This window comes from Salvia miltiorrhiza, chromosome 2, assembly GCF_028751815.1.
Source record: "Salvia miltiorrhiza cultivar Shanhuang (shh) chromosome 2, IMPLAD_Smil_shh, whole genome shotgun sequence".
NCBI classification, from domain to species: Eukaryota; Viridiplantae; Streptophyta; class Magnoliopsida; order Lamiales; family Lamiaceae; genus Salvia; species Salvia miltiorrhiza.
The window spans coordinates 37,129,598-37,149,070 of NC_080388.1; the positions used below are offsets into that span (position 1 = coordinate 37,129,598).

The 19,473-nt window shown below is 33.7% G+C and overlaps 1 protein-coding gene across 3 annotated transcripts; it reads left to right on the top strand.

Annotated features, from left to right (window-relative positions):
• The first annotated feature begins 950 nt into the window (after nucleotides 1-950).
• On the top strand, nucleotides 951-6,888 carry LOC131012258 (agamous-like MADS-box protein MADS1). Of its 3 annotated transcripts, none has more exons than XM_057940164.1 (9): nucleotides 951-1,108; nucleotides 1,240-1,474; nucleotides 4,555-4,636; nucleotides 5,651-5,712; nucleotides 5,788-5,887; nucleotides 5,996-6,037; nucleotides 6,166-6,207; nucleotides 6,314-6,480; nucleotides 6,652-6,888. In XM_057940164.1, exons 2-9 carry the CDS (start codon nucleotides 1,245-1,247, stop codon nucleotides 6,653-6,655), a joined length of 729 nt encoding a protein of 242 aa, XP_057796147.1. In that variant the 5' UTR covers nucleotides 951-1,108; nucleotides 1,240-1,244; the 3' UTR covers nucleotides 6,656-6,888. The 3 variants fall into 3 exon arrangements, with proteins under 3 accessions (XP_057796147.1, XP_057796148.1, XP_057796149.1); XM_057940165.1 differs by having other exon boundaries at nucleotides 6,317-6,480; XM_057940166.1 differs by lacking the exon at nucleotides 6,652-6,888 and having other exon boundaries at nucleotides 6,317-6,484.
• The last annotated feature ends 12,585 nt before the right edge of the window (nucleotides 6,889-19,473 follow it).

Consider the following 19,473-nt stretch of genomic DNA (forward strand, 5'->3'; position numbering starts at 1 on the left):
CATCCACTTATTTAGGCATAAAATATATGTGTTTATAAAAAAGGTCATTTTTCATATGCAACTTAAAGACTAAAGCATTTTTTGGTCTATTAACACTAATTTTATTGACCAGAAAATTGAAATATTTCAATACACTCATCAAAATTAAGACAATGTCGTTTTTCTTTTTCATCTTTTCTTCAATGTATTATTTTGAAAAATAATAAATCTATACAGCCATATTGTGGTCATCCACAAACTAGTTTAATAGAGAAAATTTTGATTTATTTAATTTAAATTTTAAATAAAAATAGGATTTAGTTATTTTATTGTATTCTCTACATTGTACTTATTTTTTTTTAAATGCATTTTTTATTTTTAATTTATTTTTAGTAAAAATAAAAAAAGTTACAAAAAAATTATAAATAAATAACTACAATGTAAAGAATACAATAAAATAACTAAATCACATTTTTATTTTAAAAAATAAGTTAATAATTTTTTTTTCTATTTAAGTAATTTGTGGGGGGCAGAATATAGTTGTTTAGCATCACTCTTTGACAAAAAGACATAAAATGGTCGTTTTTTTATAAAATGAAATATCTTGATTTTATACATGTCATTAAATTTATACAAGTCCAAATGCTACGCATTAATCTTGGTTGACAAATGAACTTCACGACGCCAAAAATACTAACCGTGGACTAAAACTTATAAAGACTTGAATAATATATTTAACTAAAATTTAGGTTAAATCTATCTTCTTCTTTTTTTGACTTGGGGGAGTTGGAAAGAAGGAGCAGTGGGGTTTGAACCCGGGACCTCACTGTTCACACACAGAAGGTCGCACTGCTTGGTGTCCCCTCGTATTAATTATAAAGCTAAATGAAATAGCGTAGCCTAAAAATAATCCCATAGTAAGTTAAGTATGACGTGCACAAGTGGAAAAAAAATACAGGCAACAGAATAATATAGGACACAAATTACTATTTTTCAGCTATAAATACAAGCCTCCTGAAACAGGCCCCTTCTATTTTCTGCAACTCTTTTTTACTTGACAAATATATAATTTAGCAGTGGTGAAATATTTGGAGTGGGAAGAAAGCACATCTCTACAGTGTCTTGGCAGGTTAGAATCGAAAAATATTTGCAATAATTGATGAGGAAATTGTTGCTTGGCCTATTTAGGATGGTGGTGATAATCTGGATCAACTTTACGTTTTGATAGCAGTGGTTGAAATTTTGTTTCGCCTGTTTCAGGATCGATGGAGTTTCCGAATCAGGAATCGGAGTCGTCGAATTCGCTGAGGAAAAATGGGAGGGGGAAGATTCAGATCAAGAGGATCGAGAACACCACGAATCGGCAGGTCACATTCTGCAAGCGCAGAAATGGGCTGCTCAAGAAGGCCTACGAGCTATCGGTGCTGTGCGACGCCGAAGTCGCCCTCGTCGTCTTCTCCAGCCGCGGCAGGCTCTATGAATATGCAAATAACAGGTATACTTTCTCAAACCATCCACTTTTTTCTTACTCTCTCTCTCTCTCTCTACTGTGTGTATGCGTGTGTTGTTCTTTCATCTTTACTACCTCATCCCATCATCTACTTTATTACTACTTTGTCTTTGTGTGTGTGTTTGATTTTTGCACTTCCAAATCTTATGATCTACCTTTGTGGGGAGACTTCATGTATATATCGGTTTGTTGCTTTGTGTGTGAGTCTTGTTCTTGGAATTTTCCACTTCTAAATCCCATGATCTATAGTTTTAATTATCTGGAAAGATTAATGCTTTCATTTTTATTTTTCTCCAATTCTTTGTGCGTGTATTCATGTTCTTGTCTTGATTTTGAGGTATTTGTTGCCTTTTCTGTGAGTTTAATGTTTAGTTTTTCCGATGATTTTTTTCCTTTCCTTTCTGCAGTTTGATTTGATCATATAACTCCTAGATCTGTCTTGATTTGTTGATATATGTACAAGTTTTTTTGTTTACACTAGTGATTAATTGTTTAAAGAAAAACCTTCAAAATCTTGCAATAATCTCTCTCTCTCTGAACACCACATGCCATCTGACAGCCGAAGAAACTCCACTCAGAGCTGAAACGAAAGAAAATACCTCAGCCCGAGAAACTCTACTCATAGCTGAAACAAAACCTAAAATTGAGAAAATGGTTGAAGAAGGCTATAAACTCATAAAGATCTGAACATGAGTCGGGGCAAAGCAATTTAATCTTGGCTTTGAGATTCTTGCACCAAATTTAGAGTGCAGCGAAGCTAGTTAAGATTAGGGCATGGTAGTTGCAGAGTACTATGATTAGGGTTTGAAGTCTAGAAAATCATGTTTCTTAGCCAAGAAATCTTAGATCATGTCAGACATAATTTAACATCTCTAGCATAGAAAATTAAGATGTGAATGAGGGGCGTGTCATAATTATCTTTTCTCTTCCATCGCCCCCTTTCTATCTCTAAAGGTGAAAATTTTGCCGTTTCTATATTTTGCACCACTAAGATTTCTTTTCTCCCACTAAAAAAAACTCTGACTTTTTGAAGCTGGAAAAAGAGCTTTTGTTATGAATTACAGATGGGGGGAAGAATGACAGCTAACTGGCAAAGCATCTCCTCCTACTCCCTCACCTCATTTCTAGAGAGAGAGGTCGTCTATTTAATCTGCTGTTTTCCAAGAAGTTATAGTAAACTACAATAAATAAGGGTGCAAAACGGCTGCTCTGTGAACCTATATACACTCAACACACACACACACACACACTTCTATACTCACCCAAAGACCGTCACCTTGGTGAATGTATTTATTTGTGTTTGTACGAATCATCGGTTTTATTGTATCGTGTCGTTATGATATTCATGGGCGGACCCAAACTCCGCGCTAGCTCCTCTCGACCATTGTCCGGCCAATTATTTAATTATTATATTTAAATTGTATTTTATATTTTCTATATTTTCATATTGAAAATACTAGCTTAGCTGACACAATAATATATATATATTCAATAATATTAAGTTTGCTGCAAGAAACTGAAACGGTGAGAGCAATAATACTGAAGTTTCTAATCCCAACGCTTTCTTTTTCTTTTAAGTACAGAGATTATACATAGAAATACACAAACATTTGTGAAAGGAAGAATTTCTTGGAATAGAAATAAATCATAGAAACATAGCATGAAATCTGGAGGTGATGGGGACGGGTAGGGTAAAAGACGATGGGTAAAAAGCTTTATCATACAACTGCTGAGTATTAACCTTCGAGTAAAACTGGAGGGTGTGACACGTGGCGAGATCTGAAGACATATATTCTGTAGCCAATCATATTTGTGGGATCTCGTACCGACGTGGCAGAGAGCAGCCAATCGTGTGTCGAGGAAATTAAGGTTTGCTGACTTGAAGTGGATGTGTGTGTTTTCACCCTCACTGATGTTTCTGTAAGACCACTCAGAAGCTCATCCCTACTTTTTATGTCTTTAAACATATTAATGTTATTTTATGGGACATAAATATGTGCCCAACCTTTTTTTCTTTCTTAATTTACCCATCAAATGAAAATATTACCATAATTTTTTTTCTATTTTTGACCTACCACAAAATATTTTCCTACTTTTTTTTATACAAATATCATCCTTAAAATTTCTGCATAATATCATTATTGGATCCACATAAATCCAGTAACTAAACGATGCGAACTTCTGTCTACGAATAGTGAGATCCAGGGATCAAACCCCACCGCTCCCCCTCCCCCAAAGTTAAAAAAATTATCTATCATAATTTTTTAAATGTTGAGCCCCTTTTCCACTCACCCAATATATGATTAAATTTTCTTAAAATTGGTGTCTATTACTTTGAAGAAGATGTTTTATGAAAAGAGATGGTATTATATTATTATAATTCATGTCCGAAATCAATAGCATATTCCTTATTTTGTTGATGATTGGTTGCATTTGGGCTCTCATTCTTAACTATCATAGAGAACTTGACTCATATGACCGTCTAGTCGTACCAAACTCCCCTATTAATTTCTTCTTCTCTCTCTCCCTTTTATTTTTACTAGCAGAAAGAACGTACGTTGTAGGTGTAATTAATATTATTTTATTTAATAATCTATTATTTTAGAAAATCTATTAATTTATTATTTTTATTAGATAATTTATTGAATGGATATATTTATCTATAAGCCTTATCAATAGCTATAGATATATATCACATAGATTAAGTGAAATATCTAATGAATTAATATATTCTTATAAATATATAATATGTAAAATAACCTTAAAATAAAATATGTAATAGGGGTAAAATAGGCTATTCACAAGTTGTGCCATAGGAAGCCTTAAGCTCTTTTTCTATTAGTATAGATTTTTTTTTGCAAGGAAATACCACTTTGTTTATGTTTTCTTTAATTAAGAAGTTTGTTTAAAAGTAACTGACAAACATCTTGCTTGTAGTTAGTATTAGAGTGAGGGCATGCATAAGCACACTATGTATGTCTTAGTAATTTATTTAATTGGTTGGTCGTGTAATTAATTTTGTTATTTTAATATGAAATTATGTTTAATTATTTTATTTCTTTTAGTGTTAGGGCAACCATTGATAGGTACAAGAAAGCTACTGTTGATTCCTCCAACACTATGTCCACATCTGAAGCTAACACGCAGGCAAGTAAATAATACTCTTACCTTTTTAAGTTTAACATTTTGCATATATTAAGTTATCAATTTTATTTACCAAAATTAAATATCTATGCTTCACATAAATACTCAAAAGACATCAAATTAGAATATATGCCAGTAATTTTGTAGGGGAAAAATCGATTTTTTGGCTGTTGAACTTATAATTTCGATCATTTAACTAAATTCCTTACTAATCCCGTGGTGTCCCTTCCAAGACATCCCAACAATAAACATTCTTTGTATTAATTGGGAGGTCCAAGATTCAATCTCAATTTTTCTCTTCCACAACCTAAAAAAAAAAACTTGTAATTTTGTTTTACTATGACGTACATTTTTTTTGTTCTAGATCTATATAAGCCATGTACTTCTAAAAATAACTTTATTTTGTCTTTTGAAAAAATTATGCACCACTTCTATTTTCTTAATTCTTGTCCAGAAGTCTCTCTAATGAGACATCCAAGCAAGTTCTATAAATTTTAATCTGTAAAAAAAAATATAAAAAAATCTTGTCCAGAAATGCCCTCACTGAGGTGACAGTATAGCCAAGTAAAAGATGACTCTTTTTAGCGAAAATAGGAATTGAAAAAGAAAGTGGCTCATACTTTTTTGAAAATACAAGGAGAGTTTGCGAAAGAGTAATGCTATTTGGACAAAATTTGCTAATAGAACAAAGTTGGGTAAATGGCTTTAAATTATCATCTGCTTAAATACACATTTTTCTATGCATGCAATTAATGATGCAAATACACACTTGTCGTATATCGAGAAACTCTTCATCTTAAACGAAATTCCATCGCTTTGTATCACGGAATTAATTAGCAATTCAGAGGCTTATGAAAACATAATAGATTCTCGAGGATTTAAACTCCGCTTTTCTGGTAATGAATTAAAATTTAGGATGTAAGGATTATTTGACTATATGTATTGTATAATTGGTGATTGTAATGATTGTACAGTTAGGAAATTTAATTAGTTTATTCACGATTTGTTGATGATCAGTTCTACCAGCAAGAAGCCACCAAGCTCCGCAGGCAAATAAGAGATTGTCAGAATACAAACAGGTTGCAATCAAAGTCCATGCATATAGATTTCTAATTAATTATTTTGCAACATTCAAAATGATGACTTATCTGCAGACAAATTCTTGGAGAAGGTGTTAGCAGTATGCAACTGAAGGATCTGAGGAATATGGAGAACAAAGTGGAGAAGGCCATCAGCCGCATTCGGACCAAGAAGGTAACTAAATTAAAAACATACAAATTTAATCAAAGTATATACAATGTTTGGTTTTCAATGATAATTTGATTTGATATACTCTCGCAATGTTGTTGAAAATTGATATAGAATGAGCTGCTGTTTGCTGAAATAGAGCTCATGCAGAAGAGGGTCAGTACTCTCTCTCTCTCTCTCTCTCTTATATATATATATATATATATATATATATATATATATATATATATAGTTTTCATCAAAACAAGAAACAAGAAACAAGAATCGATGTTGATGTGTAGCAGGAGCTAGAGCTGCACAATGCAAACATGTATCTACGAGCTAAGGTAGTTTGACATACAAAATTGTACATGTAATTTATATATATATATATATACAAGTGGGAAAATGGAAAAATAGATGATGAGATTGATTTGTGAAATTAAAATGAAGCAGATAGGCGAGAGCGAGAGGGCACAGCAGCAGATGAACATGATGAATCAAGAATACGAGCAGAATTCACACAACTATGATGTAAGAAACTTCCTTCCTGTCAACCTCCTCCAACCCGAACACGACCACCACTACTCTTGCCAGGATCAAACCCCTCTCCAGCTAGTGTAAGATTTTACACCCTCATACCTAAAATTGATTTCAGCTCTCCTAAATTTTGATTCATAACTATTTATCAACTTCTAACACTATATATTAATAGGCAAAAGCTGTTTGGCCATAAAAACTTAAAACTCATGTATTTAATTCATATTAATAATTATTGTTTCTGATTGCAGTTAACAATTACAACTCTTGGGTTTGTGATCAAGAATTCCTCATATTATGGCATGAGGAATACCAGAAATGCTTGGACAATCAAAAATATTACTATAATTCCAATATTGTATAATATAAATAATAGCTAGCTAGTAGTTGATTTTTCATGAGTAAGAATAACTCTTGCTTTATCTGTACCCTTGAACAACAGTTTGTTTATCTCTAATTCTACAGCATACATTATTAGCTTGCTTAAATTCCCAAATGCTAGCTGGGTTTATGCTCACCAAGTGAGATGATCAATTAATTGTAGATTAGTCCAATATTTTTCTGTAGTTTTAATTATTTATCGGATATATATGTATTATGTACATTGATCGGATCAGGTAGATTTCAACGTCGAATAGTAACGTTATGCTACTACTTACTGTTAATGAGATAATTTAAATCTTGACCTTTTGAATATTAGTTCATATTTAGTGCATGGTTAGATTGAGAGTCACATTCATAAGTGTAGTATCTTAAAAGTCTCATGCATCTGTTAGGCTATTAATATTAAGTATCTCTAGAATCATCCATTGCACAATATAAATAGTGTTCTCATTTGTAATATAATCAAGTAAAACCATCTAAGAGTGAAGTAAGGATATGAGTGTGTTGTAGAACCTCAAGTAAAACTCTATTTCAATAAAATTCTCCCTAAATATTTTCTATCAACAAAATCAACAAATTTGATATCAAGAGCCATTTTATCCCAACTCCTTCAACATAATGGTAACAAATTAAATTCATCCATCCTTTTGTTTTCCTATGCACCAAGCCAAGTTACAATTTTTGAAGGAGAGTACTACGAGTACTGGTCCAGCCAAATGACAACGTTTTTTGAATCCATGGAATCATCAGAAATAATTGATGGAGAGCTTGAAGAACCCAACGAAGAAGACGAAGATTTTGAAAAATTGTAGAAGGAAGTCAAAAAGAAGAATGCAATGGCATCGCGATATCTTCACCAAAGAGTTGGAAAGACAATATTTTCACACATTTTTGGTGTAAAAAATGCCATTGATGCTTTTGAAAGACAAAATCTAAAAGTATCCACATTTCACAAAAATATATAAATTATACTCATTTAGGACTTATTTACCCTTATGTCGACTATTAGTGCATTTTGCACTGATGCTCAACCACTCGACTCGCAATGGTCGAGTATGTCGAATATTAGTGCATTTTCTCATAATGCTCGATTTATTCGACTTGAAGTGATCGAGCATGTCGATCATTGATATATTTATCACTAATGATAGCCTTGTAGAGGTCGAGTGCATTTACAAAAAATGCACTAATGTTCGACATGCTCGACTTATAGTGATCGAGCATTAGTGGTAAATCATGCTCGATTTGCATTGGTCTAGCATTTCGAGCAAAGTTCGTGATTTAAGTAGGCAACTTTATCCTTCGAAGCTTATTGAAAGTATTTGGTAGTTGGTCATACTTCTTATGATGTATATTTAATACTTTAGAGTTTAATAAAGGAAGCTATTAGAGTAAAATTAGTACTCTATTATACTGTCATTATGTAGGCAAATGATAGTACCTGTAGATGTACTTCACAAAATTAGTACATCATCTTTCATTGTACTAAGTTGCGTTTAAGACAGTTGAATGTCTACCTACGAACTTTTAGCAACCAACATGGAATTATCTTTTGCGATTCTTATGGATCTTGGCTTCGAATCACCAGATTTTATGAAATATTGTTGGATCGCTGACTCAACCCAAAACACCTAAGGGATTGACTTGCAATCATACGAGGTCGTCCTAGTGTAATAAGCTAACCCAAGTTGTCTCTCAAGGAAGGCTAAACAGGGCTCCGATCATGCTACGCACAGAAAACAGGAAATAAACCTAAACACTCTAATCAGAAGTTTGGGTCTGACATTCACTCTCCACTTAACTAATGCGTAATTCAAGTAAAACATATAAAGTTAACTAGGCCAAAGATAGGAAACAGATAAAGAACGCAAGAAGGCAAATAAACCTAGGGTTCTAAACTAACAATCTAGAAAGCAAAAATTAAATCAACACCCATAAACAACGATTATCTAGGCGAGATAAAAGAACAAACATTTCATCAAATGAATACGAAGCAACAATAATCTACGCAAAGGAAATAAACTAGCATTCAATCCTATAGAAAATATTAACCGAATTCTTACAATGAGTACGATCCAAAACTTCAATCCAATGTAATGAAAACTAACATGATCTTCAATCCACAAATCCAAAAGATGTTCGATGATGTTTGAATTACTCAAAAACTGGGAAAACAAAGGTAAAATCGCCTAGGAGGCTGCTGGAGTCGAGATCCCCAAGAAAAACTCTAAAAATGGGTTTTAAACCCAAAAATCCGTAACTGCCGTTTTTCGTGGGCGGCGGCCGCCTCTCTACAGTGCCGCCGCCTACCCCCTTCGCAGACCATCTCCAAACAACAACAGGCGGGCGCCGCCGAGGCGGCGGCCGCCGTGTGGCAGCGGGGGCCGCTCCGAGTATCTTCAAAAAGGCCTCCAATGCGTCCAAAAATTGCCCGAGAGCCTGGCAACCTGCAAGTGACATCCAAGTGCATGAAAGACCAACGAGCAAGAAAAAGTAGATACCAACAAGTGCAGAGTAAGCTCGAAAGAGTGCTAAAACATACATAAAGGACGCTCAGAAATGTAGGAGAATGATACATCATACATCTAATCTGTTTCAAGGGGATTCAGATTTCTTGAATTTCTTTTATTTTTTTTGTTTTTTGTGATACATATGCATCGATTTATGGTTGTGCAGAATTCTTGAAATTGAGTGGTTGCGTATATAACAATGGTAGTTAACAAACGGTTAAAATAATTGTGTATAATTGTTTATGATTGTTGGGAACTTAATGAAATATCTTATTCCTTGTTTTGATGATACCAAAATCAATATGTTTATTTTGTAATAGACTAGAACTGCTCGAACTCAAGTGTTAGAGTTATTTCTCTAGTTTAGGTTGCTGTTCTGAAGACTGAAGACTGAAGAACGAAAGACTGAAGACTGAAAACTGAAGTTGCCGACTGAAGCATCAGTCGAAGAATCAGTTTTGAACTGATTACTTAATGCGTGCCACGTGGAATCAGCAAACTGATACTAAAGTCAAGTATCGGTTAAACATTCTTCCTCGGACTGAACCTCCAACGTTCAAAGGAAGCCACATACTCCAGAAGTACAGCCGCATTAAATGTAGAGATCTCAGGATCGTCCTTTCTCTGCAGAGGACACTCCTCTTTGGTGATTACCTTTTCAGAGATGTCGCATCTCCTGCTCTTCAAGATAGTCGTTCTCACTAAACAAGGAACCTCGAAGATTGAAGCCTCAGCCCAAGTTCAAATTACTCTCTAACGGAAGAAATCTTGAAGACCTTCTCCGCCAACGGATCTATTCACGACCTCTCCTATAAATAGCGCTCGATGATCACTTCAATCTTCACCAATTCAACACATAAGATGAAACTCTGCCAAAATAGTTTCTCAGCCAAAGCCCAGCCTCTCCAAAGTTTGAATCGAAGAAGAGAATCCTAAAGCCAAAAATCAATCACTGCTGATTACATAAATTCTCTTAGACCTTAGGCAAACCTTGTTTATTCAAAGCCTAGGTCAAACTAACTCCAAAGAACTTGTTCTTTGAAGTTTAGTTGGCAAGTTTTCAAACCTCCCTTCAACCGAGTGAATTGAGTGTTTGAGTTGTAAAGGAGTTCAAGAAGGTACTCTGACTCCGTGAGATCCTAGTACCAGATCGTGCTAGGAGTGAGAAATCCAACAAGGTGTGTTGGTACTGAAGATTGGATCTTCAGTTGTTTCGGTTGTGTGCACCCGCAAGCACACATTTCGATTTGCTGTGCACCCGTAAGCACGAGCATCAGTTTGCAGTGCACCCGTAAGCACTTGCAGAGTGAAGTTGTTGGTTTGATCAACCGACTGTAGACGTAGGAAGTGTTTTCCGAACCACGTAAAAATCTCTGTGTTATTTACAGTTTTCAGTATTTACTTTCTTACTTGTGCTCTTCCTTTCATCAACTGAAAACTGATTAGGTGCAAAGAGAAACTTAATACTAACAACGTGCTCAACTCACTGGCTATTACGAAACAAAAGATTTCCACTGCGTGTGTTATCAGTCTGACTGATCTATCCTCTGATAGTCAGTAAAGATTTATAACATCTCTGTTTATCAAACTCGACTGAAGCTTTACGTGCATCAGTTAAGTTATTTCAACTCAACTGATAAATCCTTACTGAAGAGTATTCAGTATCAGTCGTCAACCCTGTTTTGGTCAAAACTCTTTTCAATAAACATGTGTCTTAGTTTGTGTTAAAAGTTTCGTTTTGATCTCTGTGTTGAGATTTCAAAAATAGCCTATAGCAATGATAATTGAAATTATTTATTTTCATTGTTTGTTATAGTTTGAATATGTCAGATATCAACAAAAGAGAATTCACCGAGTTTGCTCTTGATGGTGGTAACTATTTGACTTGGGCTTTGGATGTTGAAATATAACTTGCCTCATGTGATCTGAGCGACACTATAGTTCAGATTCCTCATGTAGCTCCACCCAGAAGGCGAAAGCTTTGATTTTTCTGCGTCATTATTTGAATAAGGACTTAAAAAATGAGTACCTTACTGAAAAGGACCCTGTTGTCCTATGGCAATCCCTGAAGGATCGCTTTGATCAACAAAAGGCCGTTATTCTCCCTCAGGCACAATATGATTGGTTTAATTTACGCTTTCAGGATTTCAAGTCCGTGATTGAGTATAATTCTACCTTGCACCGTATTGTATCACAGCTGAAACTTTGTAAGTAGGAAGTTACAGAGATTAATTTGATAGAGAAGACTTTGTCTACTTTTCATGCCAGTAACTTTGTACTCCAGCAGCAGTACAGGGGGGAGAATTATACTAAGCATTCTGAGCTCATTTATGCTTTACTTGTAGCAGAAAAATATAATTAGCTTTTGATTAGAAACCACAATGCAAGGCCAGTTAGTTCACAAGCAGTGCCTGAAGCACATGCTACCACTTATAGAGGTGGTCGAGGGAGAAGCCGAGGAAAAGCAAATCGGTCCCGACGTGGTGGACGAGGTTGGTCCCATAGAGGAGGTCGAGGTCGAGGTCGTGGATACAATCATGTTGCTAGATTCCAAAGTCATGGAAAAGGATTTCCTAAGACATCTCATCCACAAAAAGCCAGTACATCTCAGCAAACTACAAAAACACCCCAAACTTGTCATAGGTGTGGGTGCGAAGGTCATTGGAGTCGTACATGTCGCACTACAAAGCACCTCATTGAAGCATACCAAATGTCGCAAAAGGACAAGAAAGGCAAGAAAATTCGAAGTGAAATACACCATGCCAGTTTGCCTGAAGCAAATTTGGAGTTTAATGCTGATGATGATGATTTAATGCAACTTGATCTTGAAGATTATGGAGATCAAAAGTAATTTGATTAGTTGGACTATTCAAATATTTTAGGATTTTATTTATGATTTTATGTTTTATTTGCAAACTGTTTGTGTGTTTGCAATACTTAAAATTCTATTATTATTGTGAACTATTTGCTATTTTCTTGATGTATATTCTATTTCTTTGCTTTAGAATGTCAAACTCAAACATGCAACTCATGCAGAATGAAAGTATATTGTGTCTAGTGGATAGTGCCACAACACATACTATACTTACTGATAGAAAATATTTCCAAACTCTTATTGAAAAAGTGGGAGCGTTACTGCAGTTGCGAATGACAATATCCTTATTTTCGGCTCCGGAAGAGCTTCTCTGATACTCCCTATGGGTACAGAATTAATTATAAATGATGCACTTTTGTATTCCCAATCAAAACGTACCCTTCTTAGTTTTAAAGGCATCCGACTAAACGGCTTTCACATTGAAACTGAAACCGATAACAATAATGAATTTCTGATTATCACTCAGAATATTGGATGTAGAAAATAAATTCTTGAGAAGTTCCCTTCTTTCTCCTCCGGGTTGTATTATACTCACATTAAACCTAACAATCATGTCGCGTTAAACATAAAATTTAAAGACCCAAAATCTTTTATATTATGGCATGAACGATTGGGTCATCTTAGGCAAAATATGATACGTTGGATTATTAATAATGCTATTGGGCACAATATACAAACAAAAGATCTATCATCTTCAAATGAATTTGTTTGTGAAGCATGTGCAAAAGGTAAGCTTATAGTACGACCTTCTCGTACCAAAATTAAATTAGAATCTCCTTCTTTTCTTGAACGAATTCAAGGAGATATATGTGGACCAATTCACCCGGCGTCCGGACCATTTCAATATTTTATGGTCCTGATTGATGCTTTTGCTCGATGAACTTATGTATGCTTATTATCTACTCGCAATAAAGCATTTGCAAAGCTTATTACCAAAATAATCGAATTAAGAGCTCAATTTCCTGATTACCCAATAAAGTTCATTCGAATGGACAATGCCGGTGAACTCACATCAAAATCTTTTGATGAATATTGTATGTCATTGGGTATTAAAGTGGAGCATCCTGTTCCATATGTCCACACGCAAAATGGTCTAATCCTTGATCAAACGTTTAAAACTAGTAGCTAGACCATTGCTACAAAAATCAAACTTACCTATTACTTGTTGGGGTCATGCGATTTTGCATGCTGCAAATTTGCTCCAAATCCAACCAACTGCATATCATGAATATTCCCTAATACAATTAGTACGTGGTAAAGAACCAAACATTTCCCATCTGCGAATATTTGGTTGTGGAGTTTATACTCCAATAGCGCCACCAAAATGTACCACAATGGGCCCTCACCGTAAGCTAGGTATATACGTGGGTTATGAATCTCCATCTATAATTAAATTTCTTGAACCCATGACTGGGGATCAATTTGCTGTCTGGTATGCTGATTGTATTTTTGATGAAGATTATTTCCCGACATTAGGGGGAGACAAAAGCCCAACTTCAACACAATGTCGAGAAATTTCATGGAATGAAAAGAATCTTCACTATTTAGATCCACGTACTAATGAATCTGAACTAAAAGTTCGTAAGATAATTAACTTGCAATATTTAGCAAGTAATTTGCCAGATGCATTTACTGATCTTAAAGGAGTGACAAAATCTCATATTCCTGCTATGAATGCACCACAAAGGATTGAAGTTCCATATGGACAAAATAAATCAGCTGATAATCTCGAACGCCGGAAGCATGGGAGACCTATTGGTGCTAAAGATAAAAATCCCCGCAAAACAAAATCAAATAAGAATATGATATCCTCTAACAACCTCTTGAAGAGGATCATCCTGTAGATGATAATCCCAGTACTTCTAAAAGTGCACTAACTAATACTGGGATTGCGGAACAACCAAATCATAATATAATGGGAATTGATAAAAATCTGGTTGATGTCAACATTGAAGTTGCTATGCACTTTATAAATACGGGAGAAACTTATAACAGAAATGTTATTGTAATAGACAATGTATTTGCCTCTACAATTGCATGTACTACTAGTACGTTCGCCCGTGCGATGCACGACGAGCATCAAAATTAAACGATATATTTAAATAAATAAATATAAATATTAAACATAATTGAAATATAAACAAATCCAAAATATATTTTAAAAAATAAAATAAAATATTCCATGTTATAGAGTAAACTTGAAAACGTAAATTTTCAAGTTTTATAAAGTAAAATGATAATTAAAGTTATTAAATAATTTTTAGCATTACACATTATTATTATAGAGTATTACATGTTATAATAAATAAATAAATATTTTTATGCACAAATATAAATAAAAATTTATATTTGAAACTATATTTTTAATATATTTATATAATTAACAATCATCTACAAAGTTATATTAAAATTAATACATTTTTTTTGAAAAAGAGATAAATGAACTAATTATTAAAATGCAAGTTTAAGATAAATGAACTAATATATTTTCCTTCTCATCTATTACATTTTAAATTATTATAATTAGAAAAGCATGTAAAACACAAAACATAATATCTACTTGCTTTCCCTTTAAAAACATAAAAAAAATTGAAAAAGAAATAAAATTAATATAATAGAATAAAAGTAAACATGTCATTAAGGAGAAAAAAACACTAATTAAAGAAAGTAGAGAGAAAAGAGAAAATATTATTTTAAAACTTTAAATTATAATAATTTTTTATAAGATAAAATTATTTTTTCTTATGTTGCACCTAGTTTCTGAGCAACTCTGAAAAACTATTTTTATAAACTTGGTAAATATACACATCATAATTTTTTTAGATGTATGATTAATTAGATAAATTCTATTATTGAAGATTTCATAATTTTAAATGAAAATATTTGTATAGTGCAATAAATGAATAAGAAATAGAAAAGAATGAGAAATTCCAACAAAGTAAACACCGAGAACCATATAACATATTAATTAAGTTAGAATACACACACTTACATAACATGTGCAAATAATTAAAAGGTCATGGTGAATATAGACTACGAACACTGTAGTTATACATATCCATATTTCATTTTTTTCGTTTGGTTCTTGATATTTCCATATTATATAGCCCGTGAGGGTTAGGAAAAAAAAAAAGAGTATAGAAACTTCAAAAATTCATCTTGTCCAGTTTTGTTCCTATAGTTTTCTGGGGTCGTGTAGAGCCTTTTGGAGCAGTTTATGTTTGATAGCCCTAAATAAAGCAAGATAGATAAATAATCATTATTTATCTAAGCGTTTGATAGCAATATTGATTAACACAAGAAGACCCCCATTAAGCAAGAAGCCCGCTCTTATATCACTATTCCACTGGAAAATTTAATATCTCCTCTCCCTGGTATTAGTTATCTAGGTTTTGTTTATCTAAGTTTTATTTATCACCCTTTATCTTAATTTATATATCAAACACATGTAGAAAGGATTTACAGTATAGAAGAATAGAATATAATTTTAAAATCGTAACTTATACCTATTACCACAGTTATAAAAATGTAGTAAAATAATGTAATTCATACATGTGTTAAACTCGAATAATCCAAAATAAAATTAAAATGCAATAAATTTAATTACATTCAAAATCAAAATATTTTATCCAACAATCTTGTAGCAAATATTAATACAAATATCATACTTTCAACTTAAATTTGAATTAGTGAAATAAAACAAATTTCTTACAAGTAAATGTGGAAAGCTAGAACCACTCTCTATAATCTTTTCGATATATGGTTCATGAATCGCAATTTAAAATATCCACATTGTTTCGAATTGGGTTGTAAGGGACCATATGTTAAATTAATAGGAAGCGTTATCAAAATCATTCCAAGCATATTGAAAAAAACTCAAAAAATATAATGAAAAACATTAACTTGATGATTTCTTGCCACTTTTTTGTATGTATAATGAGGTTTCTGCAAAATAGGTTGATTCTCATACTTTCATTAATTTGGTCCACTTATAATAATTGTCCTGTTATCCACACATCAAGAATACTACCCCAGAAAAGCATCAAGTACTTTGGATCAAGTCCAAGCATATATGATATATACATCTTGAATAACCTGCATCAACCTAAACACGCGCAAATGAATCATGCAATGATAAAGCTAGCTACTACATTTTAGGAAGTATCAAAGAGAACGCTTGAAAGACTTAAGATTTTTCGTTCCAGTGTTTTTATTATTATTATAATGAAACACATTTCTATTCAATATAAATTTATGAAGTATCCTACCTCGTATAAAAATATCAGGCCAAACATTCTCTTGCTTCTGTAAAGTCTTGACCTGTTTCTTTTCTGAAACAACTCAACCTAAACATATCTACTAACTTACTGCATGATACAGCATTTGGAGTCAGAATAAGAAATAAATGGTCTCTAGTATCGAACCAATTATTCTTGCTTCGCACACATACACACACGAATTGAAGTTAGAATAAGAAATAGAAAAAAAACAAAGAGAAAAGAATAGAAAGAGAGAGAGTGGAGGAAATTTGCTCGGTTTGTTCTTGCGTTTGGAGGTGGCGTGAGGCGGCGGGCTAGCCGGAGTTCCGATGACGTTGGTTCGAGGCGGGCGTCCAGACGGAGGATCTCCATCAGAGTTTTCTGAGCAAATGGCGGCTGAATCTCCATGCCGATGATGGAATTGGCAAAAGAGGAGGATGGGGTGAGGAAAAGAGTTAGGAAGTTTGGGGATTTTTTCTTTTTTGTAATTTGATTGTTGCATAATTGGAGTAGAGGAAAAAGAAACTCTTTCATATATGGAAACAGAGAAAGTTACGTAGCAGTTAAGAAGGGAGTGAATAATGGGAGAGAGAAAACAAAATGAGGTTTCGTGAAAAAATAAATGTAAGAAATGGCGTTAGTGGGTTAGTGGGTATAAGGTGTGTAACTTATATATTTATCCTAAGTTAATTCATATAATTACCGCTTTGCCATAAAGTTGGCCGTAAAATAAATTGTTGATCAACTGCGTTTTCATATTATAAATAGATAAATAGATTTCAAATGATAATCTGGATCCAGAACCAAAAACAGTAATGCAGTGCTGAAAGCGCTCTGATTGGTTGAAATGGAAGGAAGCAATTGAGGCAGAGTATGACTCGTTAAAGAAAAGAAAAGTTATTGGTACTATAATACTTATACCCGACAATGTTGAACCATTAGGATATAGATGGGTATTTGTACGAAAGAGAGATGAGAATAATGAGGTGGCAAGATATATATATAAAGCGAGATTAGTAGCTCAAGGGTTTTCGCAGAGACCTGGAATTGATTTTAATCAAGCATATTCTCATGTTTTAGATGGCATAACATTCCGCTATTTGATATCTCTGGCATCATCAATGAATTTAGAAATGCAGTTAATGGACGTCGTGACTGCATATTTATATGGGTCACTAGACGCTGATATCTATATGAAAATCCCTGAAGGATTCAAAATTCCTCATATGAAGGAAAATAAAACTCGTGACATGTATTGTGCGAAATTAGAAAAATCGTTGTACGGTTTAAAATAGTCGGGAAAAATGTGGTATAACCGACTTAGTGAATTCCTCTTGAAGAAGGAATATGTGAACAACGATATATGTCCTTGTGTGTTCATTAAAAAATCACAAAATGGTTTTTGTATCATTTCTATTTATGTTGATGATATAAATATAATTGGAACACGCAAAGAGGTTGAAGAAGCTCGTTCATGCTTAAAGATGGAGTTTGAAATGAAAGACTTGGGTAGAACCAAGTTTTGTCTCGGCCTGCAGGTCAAGCATCTCCCTAAAGGAATTCTTGTATGCCAGTCAACTTACGCGAGTAAGATTTTAGAGAAATTCTATATGGATAAATCACATCCACTTAGCACACATATGGTTGTCCGATCACTAGAAGTGGATAAGGATCCATTTAGACCTAAAGAAGATGATGAGGATATTTTAGGACCAAAAGTTCCTTATTTGAGTGCAATTGGAGCACTACTTTATCTCGCAAATTGCACAAGGCCTGACATAGCATTTGCGGTTAACTTGCTAGCAAGATTCATTGTTTCTCCTACACGAAGACATTGGAATGGTATTAAACACATACTCCCTCCGTCCCACTTCAATTGGCACACTTGCCTTTTTTGTTTGTCCCACTTCAATTGGCACTTTCCAAAAATAGCATGTGGTCCCTACCTTCTCTACACACATTAAACAAATGGTCTCCACCCACTTTACACACTCAACCCTTTATTCTTAATCTCCATGCCCAAAGTAAAAGTGCCAATTGAAGTGGGACGGAGGGAGTACTTCGTTATCTTCAAGGTACAAAAGATCTTGGTTTGTTCTATCCAAGAAATCAAGACATGACATTGGTAGGCTATGCGGATGCTGGTTATTTATCTGATCCCCATAATGCTAAATCTCATACTGATTATGTTTTCCTCTGTGGTGGTATAACTATTACTGGGAGATCTGTTAAACAGACTCTAATTACTACATCCTCAAACCACTCAGAAATTATCGCTTTACATGAGACCGCTAAAGAATGTGCATGGTTAAGATCATTAATACAACACATTCACGGATCTTGTGGTATTGCGAATGATAAATCTCCCACTGTCCTATATGAGGACAATGCTGCTTGTGTTGTACAAATGGATAGCGGGTACATTAAAGGAAATTTAACCAAACATATATTACCTAAATTCTTTTACCTACATGAGCTCCAGAAGAGCGGCGAAATTAAAATAAATAAAATTCGCTCTTGTGATAATCTGGCATAGTTATTCACAAAATCCCTTCCTACGTCAATTTTTGAAAAACATGTTTATAATATTGGAATGCGTAGGCTTAGTAGATTATTAGTTTGAGGGGGAACGAATTCATTATGCCTTGAAGGTGTATTTTTCTTTTGTTGTTGTACTCTTTTTTTCCTTACTAAGTTTTTTCAATTGGGTTTTCTTAGTTAAGGTTTTTAATGAGGCAACAAATGCAACACAAAGTTATACATATCACATGTACTCTTTTATTTGACTGTTTTTTTCCCACAGGATTTTTCAGCGAGAGAGGCATGAACATAACCAAGTAATGTCCAAGGGAGAGTATTGTAAATAATATTATTTATTATATATTGTACATTACTTATTCATATATATATATATATATATATATATATATATAATGGAACTGTGAGATACGGTTAATGAGAATATAGAATCTGTTTTTCTCTCTTCTTTCTCTCCTTCTCTTCTCTTTTCATTCTTTTACTTTGGAATTGCTTGCTCAAGGGGAT

Coding starts and splice junctions, on each gene's coding strand:
- LOC131012258 (XM_057940164.1), top strand. CDS start 1,245: ATGGAGTTTCCGAATCAGGAATCGGAGTCGTCGAATTCGCTGAGGAAA. Junction 5,713..5,787: donor GATTGTCAGAATACAAACAG/GTTGCAATCAAA, acceptor ACTTATCTGCAG/ACAAATTCTTGGAGAAGGTG. Junction 6,038..6,165: donor TAGAGCTCATGCAGAAGAGG/GTCAGTACTCTC, acceptor GATGTGTAGCAG/GAGCTAGAGCTGCACAATGC.